The sequence below is a fragment of the Trachurus japonicus genome, chromosome 24 (genome assembly GCF_045865225.1).
Source record: "Trachurus japonicus isolate A0001 chromosome 24, Traja_1.0".
Classification (NCBI taxonomy): domain Eukaryota; kingdom Metazoa; phylum Chordata; class Actinopteri; order Carangiformes; family Carangidae; genus Trachurus; species Trachurus japonicus.
In genome coordinates, this window is record NC_140930.1 from 21749691 (window position 1) to 21763188 (window position 13498).

At 40.2% G+C, this 13498-nt stretch overlaps 1 protein-coding gene across 1 annotated transcript; it reads right to left on the reverse strand.

Moving 5' to 3' along the window:
- Positions 1-831: 831 nt before the first annotated feature.
- Positions 832-11428, reverse strand: frk (fyn-related Src family tyrosine kinase). Its single transcript, XM_085771497.1, has 8 exons — positions 10827-11428; positions 8561-8682; positions 5700-5863; positions 5408-5576; positions 3599-3757; positions 1868-2049; positions 1162-1327; positions 832-1063 (listed from the first exon to the last, which is right to left on the reverse strand). The coding sequence occupies exons 1-8, from the start codon at positions 11228-11230 to the stop codon at positions 855-857; spliced, it is 1575 nt and encodes a 524-aa protein (XP_085627623.1). The 5' UTR covers positions 11231-11428; the 3' UTR covers positions 832-854.
- Between the last annotated feature and the right edge of the window lie 2070 nt (positions 11429-13498).

Consider the following 13498-nt stretch of genomic DNA (forward strand, 5'->3'; position numbering starts at 1 on the left):
CTCAGCCTGTCCAGCACTCAGCAGCTGACAAACAGTTAGTGACTCACTGGTACCACTGACAAAAAAAAAAAAAAAAAAACACGAAAAAACAAGCAATAATAATTTAAAAAAAAATCTGCTTCAATATTTGTGTAAATGAATGTTAATATTACATTGCACCTGAATTTGACAGCTGCAGGAGTTCATACAAACCTGTCCATGTTCTTTTGTTTTTATCTGGTAGCACATGCTATAATGGAGTGGAGAGAAAAGCTAGGAGGGCGTGGACTTAACTTGAGTGATGTCACTTTTTTGTGCAAGAAAAACAGTAGCAGTGTTATGTTTTCATTTACAGTAGTAGGCTGCTAGGGCCAAAGCAGATGAATAATACAATCATTTCTGACAGTTACAGTACGTGTGTGAGCTTATCTGCCTCTCACTGAGCTAGTATGTGAACATTGCTGGGATCCTATGGTAAAAGGTGGGCAGGAGCCAGTGGAAACAATGTGTGCAATGCTAGAGTGCAAGAAGAACCGGTTCCCCAAGGTGGACACAGCAGCTTCTCATCAGGTAGAGGCCTCTCCCAGTAGAGTGAGTTTTCTAGAGTTGAGGCTAAACATGCGTACAGCCTGAGCTCCGAACAGTCAGAAAGTGCAATCAGTTGCCACGCAAACCAACACCAGGAGTGTTGCAACCTGCTGTGTGTCAGTTAAAGTCACAGTTTTCTATTATGTGCATATTATCAAAACATTTTAGATCCTTCATTTGGCTGCAGTGAGTGGAATTTTAAATTACATCTGAATCTGTTGCTTCATCAAAATGTCAGTGTACTTTCTGTTTGTGTTAAAGTGAGTTTGAGTCTGTTTGGAGCGCTGCTAATAACGACTGGCATCATCGTACGAGGTCACGTCCATGTCGAAGAACTCCTCCAGCTTCCACTGCAGGGTCTCGAACGTGGGCCGGTCCTCTTCATTGTCCTTCCAGCAGTCCAACATAATGTCGTACATGACTTTGGGGCAGTTAGGGGGACACTGCATCCTGTAACCCTGGGGGACCCTCTGCACCACCTGGTAGTTGGTCATGGCTGGAACAATCAGAGAGGGACATGATCACAGATTTGACACAATTTTCAAATCTCTATGTGCAGAAAATTCATTCAATTCAGGCTGAAAGAGGTGTTACCTGGATAAGGCATCTGGCCAAAGGTCATAATCTCATACAGCAAAATTCCAAAGGACCATACGTCAGACTTGATAGTGAACCTGCTCTCATGGATGCCCTCTGGAGCAGTCCACTTCACTGGAAATTTAGATCCTTCTTTGGCTTCATACACATTTTCACTCTCTTTCTAGAAACAAGGACAAGACACACGAAACAGACATTTACTGCCAATATCTCGATACGTAGGTATGGGAACTGAGACCTGATGTTTACACGGGCCCCTGGGCCAAGTAGTGAAGGACTGGTTAAAGTATTGATAAGCTCTGACATTATTACATTGGCTCTCTGCACTAAAATAAGAAAAGAGATAGCCTATTATCTAACCAACCAAGGGAGCCAAAACAGAAATAATTAAACATACAAACATGGGTTAATGATGAAAAGTTAAATCATTGTGCTCTTAATTAAATTTGTTTGGAGTGTTGCGTATCAAATAGAACAGAAATAGCACCAAATAATACTGATAAAAGGACCACAACAGTATTATTACAATCTGAGTGATAACTTTACCTATCAATACAGTCCAGGCAAAATTCCGTGACATATGATATTATTGTTATTTTATTTTATGAATCAGGTGATGCTGCTATCTCAGGTTTTCAGGATCAGCAGAACGGCAGATTCTGAAAAGCTTGAAAAAAATGAAACTAACAAAAATGAAACTCACCATGAAGACCCTGGCGAGGCCAAAGTCAGCCACCTTGCAGACGTTGTTCTCACCCACCAGGACGTTTCTGGCTGCCAGGTCTCTATGGATGTAGTTCTGGAACTCCAGAAAAGCCATGCCGGATGCCACCTGCGCTGCCATCTCCACTTGGTCAGAGAAACGCAGTGTAGCACCTTTATCCTCTGTAGTCAAGATAGAGAGCCACACAGTGAGTCAACACTCTCAGGATGTGTAGCAAAGGAACTGGGAAAAAAACTTTTTCTTTTGTTTTGTAAAGAAAATTACCAGACTAATTTATCATACAGTTTATGTGACCAAAAAAAGTATGTATTCACTAGGTAATATACAACATGTACAACATAGATTTTACAGAGGTCCCATATTTTTACACATTTAGCCTACATAAGAAGAGATTGTTTTTGGTTCTTAACACCACTAATATCTTAGTGTCTTTGTACATCTCCTCTCTCAGCCTTCTACTTCTAAGAAATTCAAGAGACATCTAGCAGATTTCAGGTAAAACACTCAGAGAAACCAAAATGTGCATGCCTGGGCAAGGCTTAGGTCAGGGCCCAGGGGTGAAGGCAGTGACATCACAAAGTTACAGAAGTCCTGACAGCTGGTTCTAGGGCTGCTTTCTGAATACAGGCTGTGTGCATTTCTCTGTGGACTGAGTCTTTGATACTTTCAGTATTAATATAGAACCCAGACCCACTTTATAATAAAAACACACATTGAAAGTTACAATTATAATGATAGGGACCTTTAAATATCCTAACATCATGCAAACCTAAAATCAGCTGAAGCTGCTGAAGTACAAAACTGTGCGCAAAACTATGTCAGCAATATTGACGTCTATGTTTTAAGGTTTATGTTTTAATTTCAAATCTAAATGTAGGCTTAATTGGGAATAATTAATTTTCTGCATCCAACTATCCGACTTTAAGTAAATAGAACTTTGCACTGCTAACTTGCACACATGCATTGAAATTATGTCTGACCTACTTTTTATAGTCATAAAAATAAAAACAACAAGGAAGTTAGATACATAAAGGTTAAGAGGCTTAAGTCATTTAATATGTTTAACTTAAAGCCCCAGTATGTAACTTATTTGGCTTTTTATTAGCAGAAATCAACATATTGTCACGCCTGTATTGTTTTGCCTCGTGCTGGCGGACCACTTGTTTACATAGACTATTGTTTATCCTGTTCTGACGTCTGCCCGATTTCACGTGAATGCAACATCAAGAATACGTTCAGATATGCAACCACTCAGCTAGATGGGGGTAATTCCTACACATTATACCTTTAACATGCTCTGTCACTTTGACCATGTCCTGGTTATATGTTCCACCATGAAGATACCAGTCAGGCTCCTGGAAAGACTGCAGAGCCTCTGCTTTTTTAAGTTCCAACTTTTAAATGTATCCTTTAAGGTTCAAGGTTCATTTATTGCCCTACACTCACATGAAGAGAGTAAAACATCTCTATAAAACAAGAGTACATAACAACAAAAGTAATGATATAAAATGTGTGTGGATGTGGATGACATTTTGGCTAAAGGATCTGATTCTCTTTCCCGTGTATAAATGGAGAAAGATGGTTGGACTGACAGGTGGGCAGACTGTTTTACAAAGCACAGCAGCAGCAGCAGCAACACTCGTCTCTTGATCTTATCATGAAGTAGCAGTTGCTCATTATCCTGTGTAGATGAAAACAAGGGCATCTTACTCTGGAGGTACTCCAGTAGGCTGCCGTTCTTCATCAGTTCAGTGATGATGTAGATGGGCTCCTCCATGGTGCAGACAGCGTAAAGCTGGATCAGCTTGGCGTGCCGCAGCCTCTTCATCATCTGGGCCTCTCTCAGGAAGTCCTCTGCGTCCATGGTACCTGGGAAAGGTGTTTCAATTAGGATTAGATTTCCTTGTAATAATAATAATAATAAGACTTTATTAAGGACACAATCAGAGGTCCATAGGGACCTTGTAGTACTGTTTGATAATGTTTTTTCTCCTAGTTTCATCTCTCTTTCTTACATGTTTGAAATAATCTACTACTAACTAGCTAAAGCAATACACAGGATGGGGAGTAGTGTTTATGCACGCTCATACAGATGTTTGCTGCTCATGGTAACTGGCTAGTTCATTTTCCAAATACCTGCTCACAATTATATCTCTACAGCTGTTGATTACTCAACTTTAATCCTTACTGTGACGGCCTAATTAGCCTATAGTGAATAGTGTTAGACATCTACAAAAGACACAGCCTGTGTTACACCAACCACTGATTTCTGAAGACCAATGGTGACAAAAGTGGCAATGCCCTGAATTGAGCACAACTTAAAGCCTGAATACAATGGAAGGAGGTCATTATATAAAAATTGACCCCACCCCAAATTAGAGGGAGTTTTTTAGTGCTGTTCTTCAGCATTTGGCTTCTTTTTCAGCCCCGGAGATTGATGCTTGATGACACCTGAACCAACTCCACAATAAATGAGCAAACTCTATCTCTGAGAAAAGCTTCTATTGTTGCTGCACTGTTATTTTGACTGAGTGCTCACATTACTATTTCTGGTTCTTCCTGCACCACATCTTGGGATCTTAATGACCTTGGTGGTTTGGTTTCTCACAAGGCAACAATACAGTTTTTAATAGACAGAAGAAGAAGAAGAAAGAAGAAGAAAGTTATTCCCAGAGCTAGGCTAGGTCTTGTTTTCATCAGCTTAAAGAGAAGCTTAAAGAGACAAACATCAATTCGCAGTCACATTCACACCCACTGGCAATGTTTCAGTCAAGAAGTTTCCTGAGAGAACCCATGTAGACCATCAAACTCCAAATAGAGAGCCTAAGCAGAAGCAGGAAGTAACGGCGCCATGGGACCTCAACTCTGAAAAACTCGCCATACAAATGAACGGGACTGAAAGTTTTATTTCGTGATCCGATTGAATTGCGCCATGAGAAAAAAATATGTCCTCTACCTGTTTAAAACATCACCTTTCATGCCGAGAAATCAGCCGTTTATCATAAAAGGGCAACAGAAGAATGTATTTTGTGTAAAGACCGCTCCACGGACTACAGATCTGTGTCCCACAAAAAATACGTCACCAACTGACACGGGAAAGGGCGGCATTTGGTGTGTGACGTCACCTACGCGACTTGTAGTCTTTCTGGTTACAGATTCTTCCGAATTTTATTTTACAATAGTTTTACAACAAACTGCTGATTTCTCGGGATGAAAGGTGATGTTTTAAACAGGTAGAGGACATATTTTTTTCTCATGGCGCAATTCAAACGGATCACGAAATAAAACTTTCAGTCCCGTTCATTTGAATGGCGAGTTTTTCAGAGTTGAGGTCCCATGGCACCGTTACTTCCTGCTTCCGCTTAGGCTCTCTATAGAGAGGCAAGTTAGTAGGTTCAACCCAAGAAGCCTCTTGATGTGAATTGACACTACTAACCACTGTGCCATTTTACTGCATGTCCAGGTAAGTGTCAATGGGCTTCTCAAGATGTTGCCCTACAAATAAAAATGATGCTGTACCGGGTTTGAGAGTCTTCACTGCGACTGCTGTAGTGTCGTTCCACAGGCCCTCGTACACCTCTCCAAACTGACCAGCTCCCAGCTTCCTCAGCAGTTTGATGGAGTTGCGGTCAATCTCCCATTGGTCCACTGTGTTGTAGGACAGACCATAGGTCTGTGGAGCCTCCATCTACAAGGGCACGAACAGTCACAGTTTACTCAGATGACAATTTGACAAATTTGGCAACATATTAATGATGGAATTTAGAGAAATGAACAGCATGTGATTTCATAGTGTGATGTGTGATTTTACCTTTTTGCATGGTTCACCCAGACGCACACACAGGCCATCAGACTGTTCGGAGTAATGCTCCACCAGCTCCTTCAGTGTCCAAAAGGTTTTCGTTCTTGATACAAAGTACTGCCCGTTGTTTGTCTTTCTAAGCTTGTAGTGCTTCACCTTTCCATGGTCCAGCACTGAAAGACAGGTCAGCATCCAGTCATTTACTCAACAACCACACAAGTGAGGGTTTCTCATGGTAAAGTACTTCTAATATAAGTTTTTAACCAAAGAAAGCTAACAGAGGTTTCTCATGTTATTTTCTCTGTCAACAGTCATCCGCCGCTGTTGTGAATACAGGTGAAGAGAGTGGGACTAAACCAACACATCTCACTGCTGGAGACACAGTTTGAGGAAAAAGATTTTAGTGTTTTATTGATGACTCTTTTAATCTCCATTTGACTTTTATTTGTTTGGATGTTTTATATTTGACTCATGTGAATCACTGATTGTGTAGAGTCTACTCTGTTGTTAGACATAGAACCAGCCACGGCCAGAACCCGCTCAGGCTGCGCTGGTTGTCCTCCCACCTGTTTTATGGGTTAATTGTCATACTCTTAAATGTTTATTTCCCTCTTGAATATTACAACTTTATATTTCATCATAAAAATTACATACCGGTATTTGTTTTTCCCCCTCATTCTGGTCTCAATATATTTGAAGACAGTTTGAAGTGATTTGTTTGAAGACAGTAATACAGTGCAGGACTGTGTGTATCATCTTCACAATGAGTAATGTCTTAAGTAGTGAGCTATGTGTGGACACAATGTAAGTTCACAAAAACGCAATGAGGAATTCTATGAGAAATTGGAACATGTGTGAGGGGAAATTAACTGAGGACTGCATTAGGAGTTGAGGGCGCTGCATCAAACTGATTAGTTCATACAGTTGCGGCTATGAAATGAGATAGAGGTAGATTATCAACCAGCTTTAATGAATGAACATGGAAGAATTCAGCTGTAATGGAAAGACCAAGGCCAGAGATAAAGTTATCGCATGGCTTTTATGGGAGCAGGGACCTCTATTTATTTAACTTGCTGACCTTCATACCATCAATCATCTGAACTGAGGAAACAAATGAGTCACTGAACAATGCCCGAGGTTGGAAGTGTGTGTTCTGTGGTGGGGAGGGACGCAGCCAGCAGAATGTTGACCAGCTTGTCCTCACATGAGAAAGATATTGATAAGGACATGTTTGTCAGTTAATGTGCCATAAAAGGCTTTTTCCTTTATCCTGTGTCAAAGATGTTGATGGTGAGGAGGAATAATTGTACAACTTATATTTGTTATTGATCTGGTGTGTACAAAACCTTCTAGATAAATGCAAAGTAATATAAAAAAGGAAATGTTTGTTTGTTTTTAATTCTACATAAAACAAGCCAGCAGGCTGATACTGGAACAATGATGATTCATTTTTCACATTGAAATTAACCATAATTACAGGTATTATATAGACAATGTTATAGTAATTCTCAACTGAATGAGTCTACACTGTGGTTGTTGGTATCATCCAGTACAACATCTTAACATCATACATCACCTCACCGACTTACATGGTAGGACTCATCACTCATACAGGCAATATGGATGATGTCATTTCAAATCTGAACTACTGTCCCTACACTGCAGTTACCATGAAGTGAATTATTCTGATAATCTCAATAGACCTTAGGTAATGTACTACATAAATCTCATCTTACAATAACAGCCACAAAGCAGTCGTGTATAGTATGACTGGTGCAAAACAAGAGAACACAAACATCTTGGGGTGAAAGAGAGGAGCTATTTACACTAAGATGCTAAAAAAAAGTCAAACCTGGCAGACAACACAAGATTAAGGAGATTCTGTCTGGGAGTGTTGTCCTAGCTGCAGGAGGCTAACTTTATATATATATATATATATATATTTTATTTTTGGGCGTTTTTGCCTTTATTTGATAGTACATAGTGAGATAGACAGGAAAGGAGGAGGCAGAGAGGGGGAATGACATGCAGGAAAGGTCTGCCCGATGCGGGATTTGAACCGGGGACGCCTGCGTTGAGGACTGTAGCCTCTACATGGGGCGGCCGCTTTAACCACTGCGCCACACACCGCCCCAGGAGGCTAACTTTATGATGTAAACAAACACTACATTTTCATTTGAATCCTGTTCTGCCGCCTCACACCTTGCATGGGAGGGTTAAGGTGTTCATATGAGGAAGAGAAGTGACTCAGCACTTTCCCAACACTAGTTAATGTTAACCACTACAGATCAATCAAATCCTTGACTGTGCCAAAGGGAGCAATCATGTTACATACAGTAGTCTGGAATGACTGAACCTTTCACTTATCAAGAGGTATCCCATTGTTCATATACATTTCTCACTTAGTCTTGTGTAGCATGCATTGTTGGAGGGAGACATGTTAAGTTAAGTGACTGTTGTTTACATGTGGATGCTGAAACGTGATGGAGAACGAACCTGAAGCACGTTGCGTGCTTGAGCACATGCATGAGCAAGTGTACCGTGCTCAAGCACACCTCTTCCTACCGTACCGGGCCAGGGAAGGGTACCGTACTCAAGCACGGTACACTTGCACTCACACTATAGATAGAATCCTGACTTTAGGGGGCAAACGTGCTTGGGCATGGTACGATTGCCTAGTGTGAGCGCACCCTTAGTTATTTCTCATTCAAAGCTATTTATGTAAGCTATGAGATTTTGCAACTTTGCAACTAAACTAAACGATTGTGTCAACTGCATCATTTCATATTTCAAAAGTGGTGGTGTATTGAAAACTGGGGTGTATTGAAAGCTGATTGGTGTTGCTACGGTAACTCCTTGTCCAGGCTCACCTGAGAGTGAGAGCTCTCCTCTCTGACTTTCACAGTTTCTGATGAGGAAGGCTCCATGTTGGTTCCCTTCAGCCTGCAGCATCTTCTCTGCATCCAGCCTCTTGGTGTCGGGAAAATACCATCTACAAATCAGAGTTCAAGCAAAGTGGCAACGGTGGTCAAACACATTTCAGCCATTTCTGAAAAAAATCAATAATAATATTTTTTAAAGAGTCATGTGTTGGGCCTGGGTCATATCCAAAATGTAACATCATGATACAGTCAAGCCCAAATATGATGATACATTCTCAATTTTATAATACATGATTATGGAGTTTAGTTTCAGGTGTTTTTCTTCTTTTGTTTATAATCATATTGTTGTATTTCATGGTCCAGGGAAAAAGATATGCTGCCACTAAACATCAGTTCAAAGTTTTATTAGTCACAGGCCAAGGTACAATGCACAGTAAGCAGGGCAATAAAATGATTCAGCAGCAGGGCAGATTGTAAATCTGGAAAATAAATAAATAAATACAGAAAAACCTTTCTTTATTAAGAAAACTATGGAGGGGAATATGATAATCCTACATTATGATGGAATACTGGCCCAAGCCTATTATCTGTGTTCACTGATAATTTGATTGATCTCACTAACACTGTTTACACCACTAAACTCTATATGATTTTCACTCAGTCTAAAGTTTTTTCATTTGGCATTTAAAGGAGGAGTCTGGTGATACACATCTACAGTTTTCTCTTGTCAAACAAAATCCACTGAAAAGCCCAAACCGTATCTCTGACATGTTGTTCATGTCACTGAGCTGGATTCCTCCCTCCCCCTCCTACTTCACATTCACATCCCAGGTTGTCAGGGTCCTTCAATCTTAATTCCACCCCTTTTCTAAAAAAAAAAATTATAATAACAATAATAAAGACTGACCAACCTCCTACTCACCCTGACCCTATAGGTATCATCTCTGCAGTTAAAATTATTATTTATAAAGAGCTTTGCACCATCAAATTATTCAACTCAATAATGACTAACATTTTTTCTCAAAGTCTCTTTCGATATTACAAAGTGGAAAATGACAAGTTGGCCCTGAAGCACCAAACTTTCCTGCTTCCTGGCAAACCATCTATATGATATTTATTCAAACTGACCTAATGGCACAGATATCACCAATCCATGAGTCTTAAAGCTTAATCTAGTCTAGTGTATCCAGACTTTCCCCCTCATACCTCCAATGAATCACCGTAAACACAAACACAACACAATCTCTTCAGCTGGCAGCTTGGAGACGCACAAATTGCTGTGAGGTTTAGTTTTCTATTGAGATTTGTTGATGATTAGATGACAAACATTATCCCTTAAGACCTTTATTAGATCAAAATTGCAGTATGACCATGTGAGATATCCAGATTGCAGGAGCTTGATCATCACAATCAATGAATGAAGCACTGTGGTACTACAGAGATGGCCCAGTTTGATACAGACCAAACTATATTTATTATTACTCTCTAACCCTCTACGTCGTTTCATATCACGTCCATCAAGTCTGTGACTCAGTGAAACTGTGACGTCAGGATTAAAAGGAATAGCAAACTATGTATAGTACTTTAAAACTAAACAGGAAAAACAGGAGTACAGCTGAGGTGAAACAGGTCTGACTGTAGATGCAAACTGTGAGCAGAATGCACAAAGACTTCAGATTGTGATGATAGCCTACTTTTCCCACCAGATCAGCTGCACACACATTTCATTACGTAAAATAGTCTAGAAACACAACATTAACCTTTTTAAGTCATACTGGGTCATCCAAATATGTCAAAGCCTTTCATGGGATACTGAAGAAAACTAAGCTGTGTTGCAAAACCAGTTTGTGTGTCTGCTCACAACAGTGTAGTCACAGTCATTAAAGAGCTGCTATGTAGAAGGAATGATAAGACATTTAGGTAGAGGAGACAGTATTTATGATCTTGAGTTTGTGAAGCCTTCCTTCCTGGGAATTATTAACCTGTTAGGCTGGACTTCCTTGTTATTGAATCATTAACTAGTTTACCAAAGACTGTCAACATTTTATCAGCACTGAGGACAAAACAGCAGGAACTGTGATCACAGTTTATTTGCCTTTGTAAAACGACAAGATTAAAAAAAGAAAAAGGCTAATGGTTCCTTAGCAGTGATGTATGAATCAAACTCACGTAGGCTATTTGAACAGATCTGTAGGCTATTATGAAGTTTCCAAAATATTGCAACATGGGTGATAAGCAACAATAGTCTACTCACGGCTCTGCATCAATGCTCTCCACAGGTGCCACATAGTTAGCTGGGATGTATCCCTGTTTGGAGGCTGATATTCCGGTGAGCGCCTTGGCAAACCACCAGTCTCCAGCGCTCTTGTCCAGAGCCTCTAATTTGTCCCCGGCGTTGAAGCTCAGGTCCTCCTCGGTCCGGGCGGAGTAGTCATACAGGGCCACGTAAAAGTTGTCGGGTGTCTTTGGCGGCGGCGGTAGGGATCTTATGGGGGGGTTCGGCTCTGAGCTTTTTGCGTTGCGGTTTTCAATCACCGTGTCGGATTTCTGCTCGGCCTCATCCCCCTTTTTAAAACACACCAGAAACCTCTGCCAACATGAAGAAAAGCCCTGCCGGATATCCATGCTGCGGCAGCAGCCGCAATCACCGCAATTCATTCTCACAAACAGAAGGAAGTCGTCTGCGGGAATCCTTTCACCTCACTCATGATCCATGCTCCATACAATAAAAACTAAAGAGGTTATGATTACAATCCCAGACTGAGACAGAGCTGATTGATCTCTGGCCTAGGCACACACCCACTTCCAACAGACAGAGTGCGGGAAGTGTGTGCTGCTTAAATGTCAAGTTTCCTGAGTTCACGGTTCAGGATCCTGTGTGTGCCAATCACCTGCACCTGCTGAGGAATGGGGAAGGCCGTCACCCAGGTGACGTCACGTGCCCTCTGGCGACGATACAGGAAGACAGTACCAAACAAAAAATGCTTATCAGCTATTGAATTTTATTCAAATTACATTAAGTGGAGTTGTCTGTCATTTGAATTTTCCCTGTGTTTATTTATTTATTTTTAATCTTATTTACTTCTATAAATGTATTTATTTACTACTACTATTTAATTTTATTCACTTATTTATTTTATCATTCCTATATTTCTTATATTATTTAGGCTATCTATTGTATATTATTTATCAAAATAATTTGATCATCACTGTCCTTATATCGTTTGATTTGTGCCTTTGTCATGTCTTGGAATGTCTGTCGTTTTTTTTTTCTTTTTTCTCTCACTTGTTCATACTATTATCTAATGATAATAAAGTTTTTTTTTTTTAAAGGAAGACAGCACCAGGACAAGACAACCTCACACACACTGGTAAAGTTTCTCATTCTCCAATATGTACACACACCTACACACACACAGTGTATGTTGCCCTTAAAAGAGGAATATGTCTGAAAAACTAATTTTTCCAACTTAAAGGGATAGTTCAACATTTTGGCAAATTGGCCCATTGCCATAATCGCTATAGTCATAGCAGTAGGTTCATTACCTTTAATTGTAGGTGTAAGCTATTTTCAGTACGGCGGAGCGCAGCAGCTGGCTGCTCAGAGCTACGCTATGGAGGCTAACGGAATTTCTTGGTTTCCCTCATTAAACTCATCAAATTCAACATCCCAAAACTCCACAGCGCTTTTGTAGACAAGTTGTGACCTGCACAACCACCACGCTATGAGATAATGACGGAACGATACGAAACGGAGCCGTTTTCGAGGTAAATACAGGGTAAATACGGAGACTGCTTGCTGAAAAACTGTCCCTGAACGCAACGCGCATCAGCGGTTTTGTATGAATTTACCTCGAAAACGGCTCCGTTTCGTATCGTTCCGTCATTATCTCATAGCGTGGTGGTTGTGCAGGTCACAACTTGTCTACAAAAGCGCTGTGGAGTTTTGGGATGTTGAATTTGATGAGTTTAATGAGGGAAACCAAGAAATTCCGTTAGCCTCCATAGCGTAGCTCTGAGCAGCAAGCTGCTGCGCTCCGCCGTACTGAAAATAGCTTACACCTACAATTAAAGGTAATGAACCTACTGCTATGACTATAGCGATTATGGCAATGGGCCAATTTGCCAAAATGTTGAACTATCCCTTTAATGGGCAACAGTCTACCACTCAAATGCCACTATATGGTCTATCTCTTTTATAAAAATGTATCATGTTTAGATAAAATAATGAAAGAAAAGAGCAAAAGTAATCAAATGAGAAAATGTAAATTTTGTGGTAACATATATAGCAAAAAAAAGTATTCAGAGGGAAAGTTGATATGTGAACGGTAATTCATGAAATAGGCTAGTAGGACAGAAGCTATTAGAACAACAACAGAACAAGACAGACAGCTGATGATTCATGATGGGTTGGGTTTAGAAGACTGATTCATTGTTTTTCTTTCATTTATTTCCTAATGTTTTCATGAGTATGCTGTGTGATCATTATGGGAGGAAGGAAAGGACTGATGAACTAGAAGCACTGTAATGGTCACAGTAATGTGATGTGAGTCAATATCAGTAAGACAGTCAAGAATCTATTATGTAGTAGCTAAGTAATAAGTCACTGTTATGAGATGATAACTCAGAATGATAACAAAGTATAAAGATCATGGCCCAAGTACTGATGGCCGAGGTACCAGAACATATAACAGAAATACTGCAAATAGCTACAAACCAATATGTTATAAATAAAAGTGGAGTCATTCATTTTCATTTCACATCAATATTACTGTTGTCATAATATAGATGATTGATTAATGGCAAGAACAAGTGTAGGCCTACACTCCACAGAGAGAAACAGACAATCTCAAAAAATGTGAATGAGTGGAGCGCTAACTGCATGTGTTGTTAAAGGTCAGAATGGGGATTGTGCACAGGATGAAG

Bases quoted from the DNA above. Each gene is read 5' to 3' on its own strand.
- frk (XM_085771497.1), bottom strand. From the start codon at position 11,230: ATGAATTGCGGTGATTGCGGCTGCTGCCGCAGCATGGATATCCGGCAG. The intron at 8,683-10,826 runs GTGAGTAGACTA...TCTGATTTGTAG, and splicing joins GAGAGCATTGATGCAGAGCC to ATGGTATTTTCCCGACACCA. The intron at 3,758-5,407 runs GTACAGCATCAT...CACCTTTCCCAG, and splicing joins AGTGAAGACTCTCAAACCCG to GTACCATGGACGCAGAGGAC.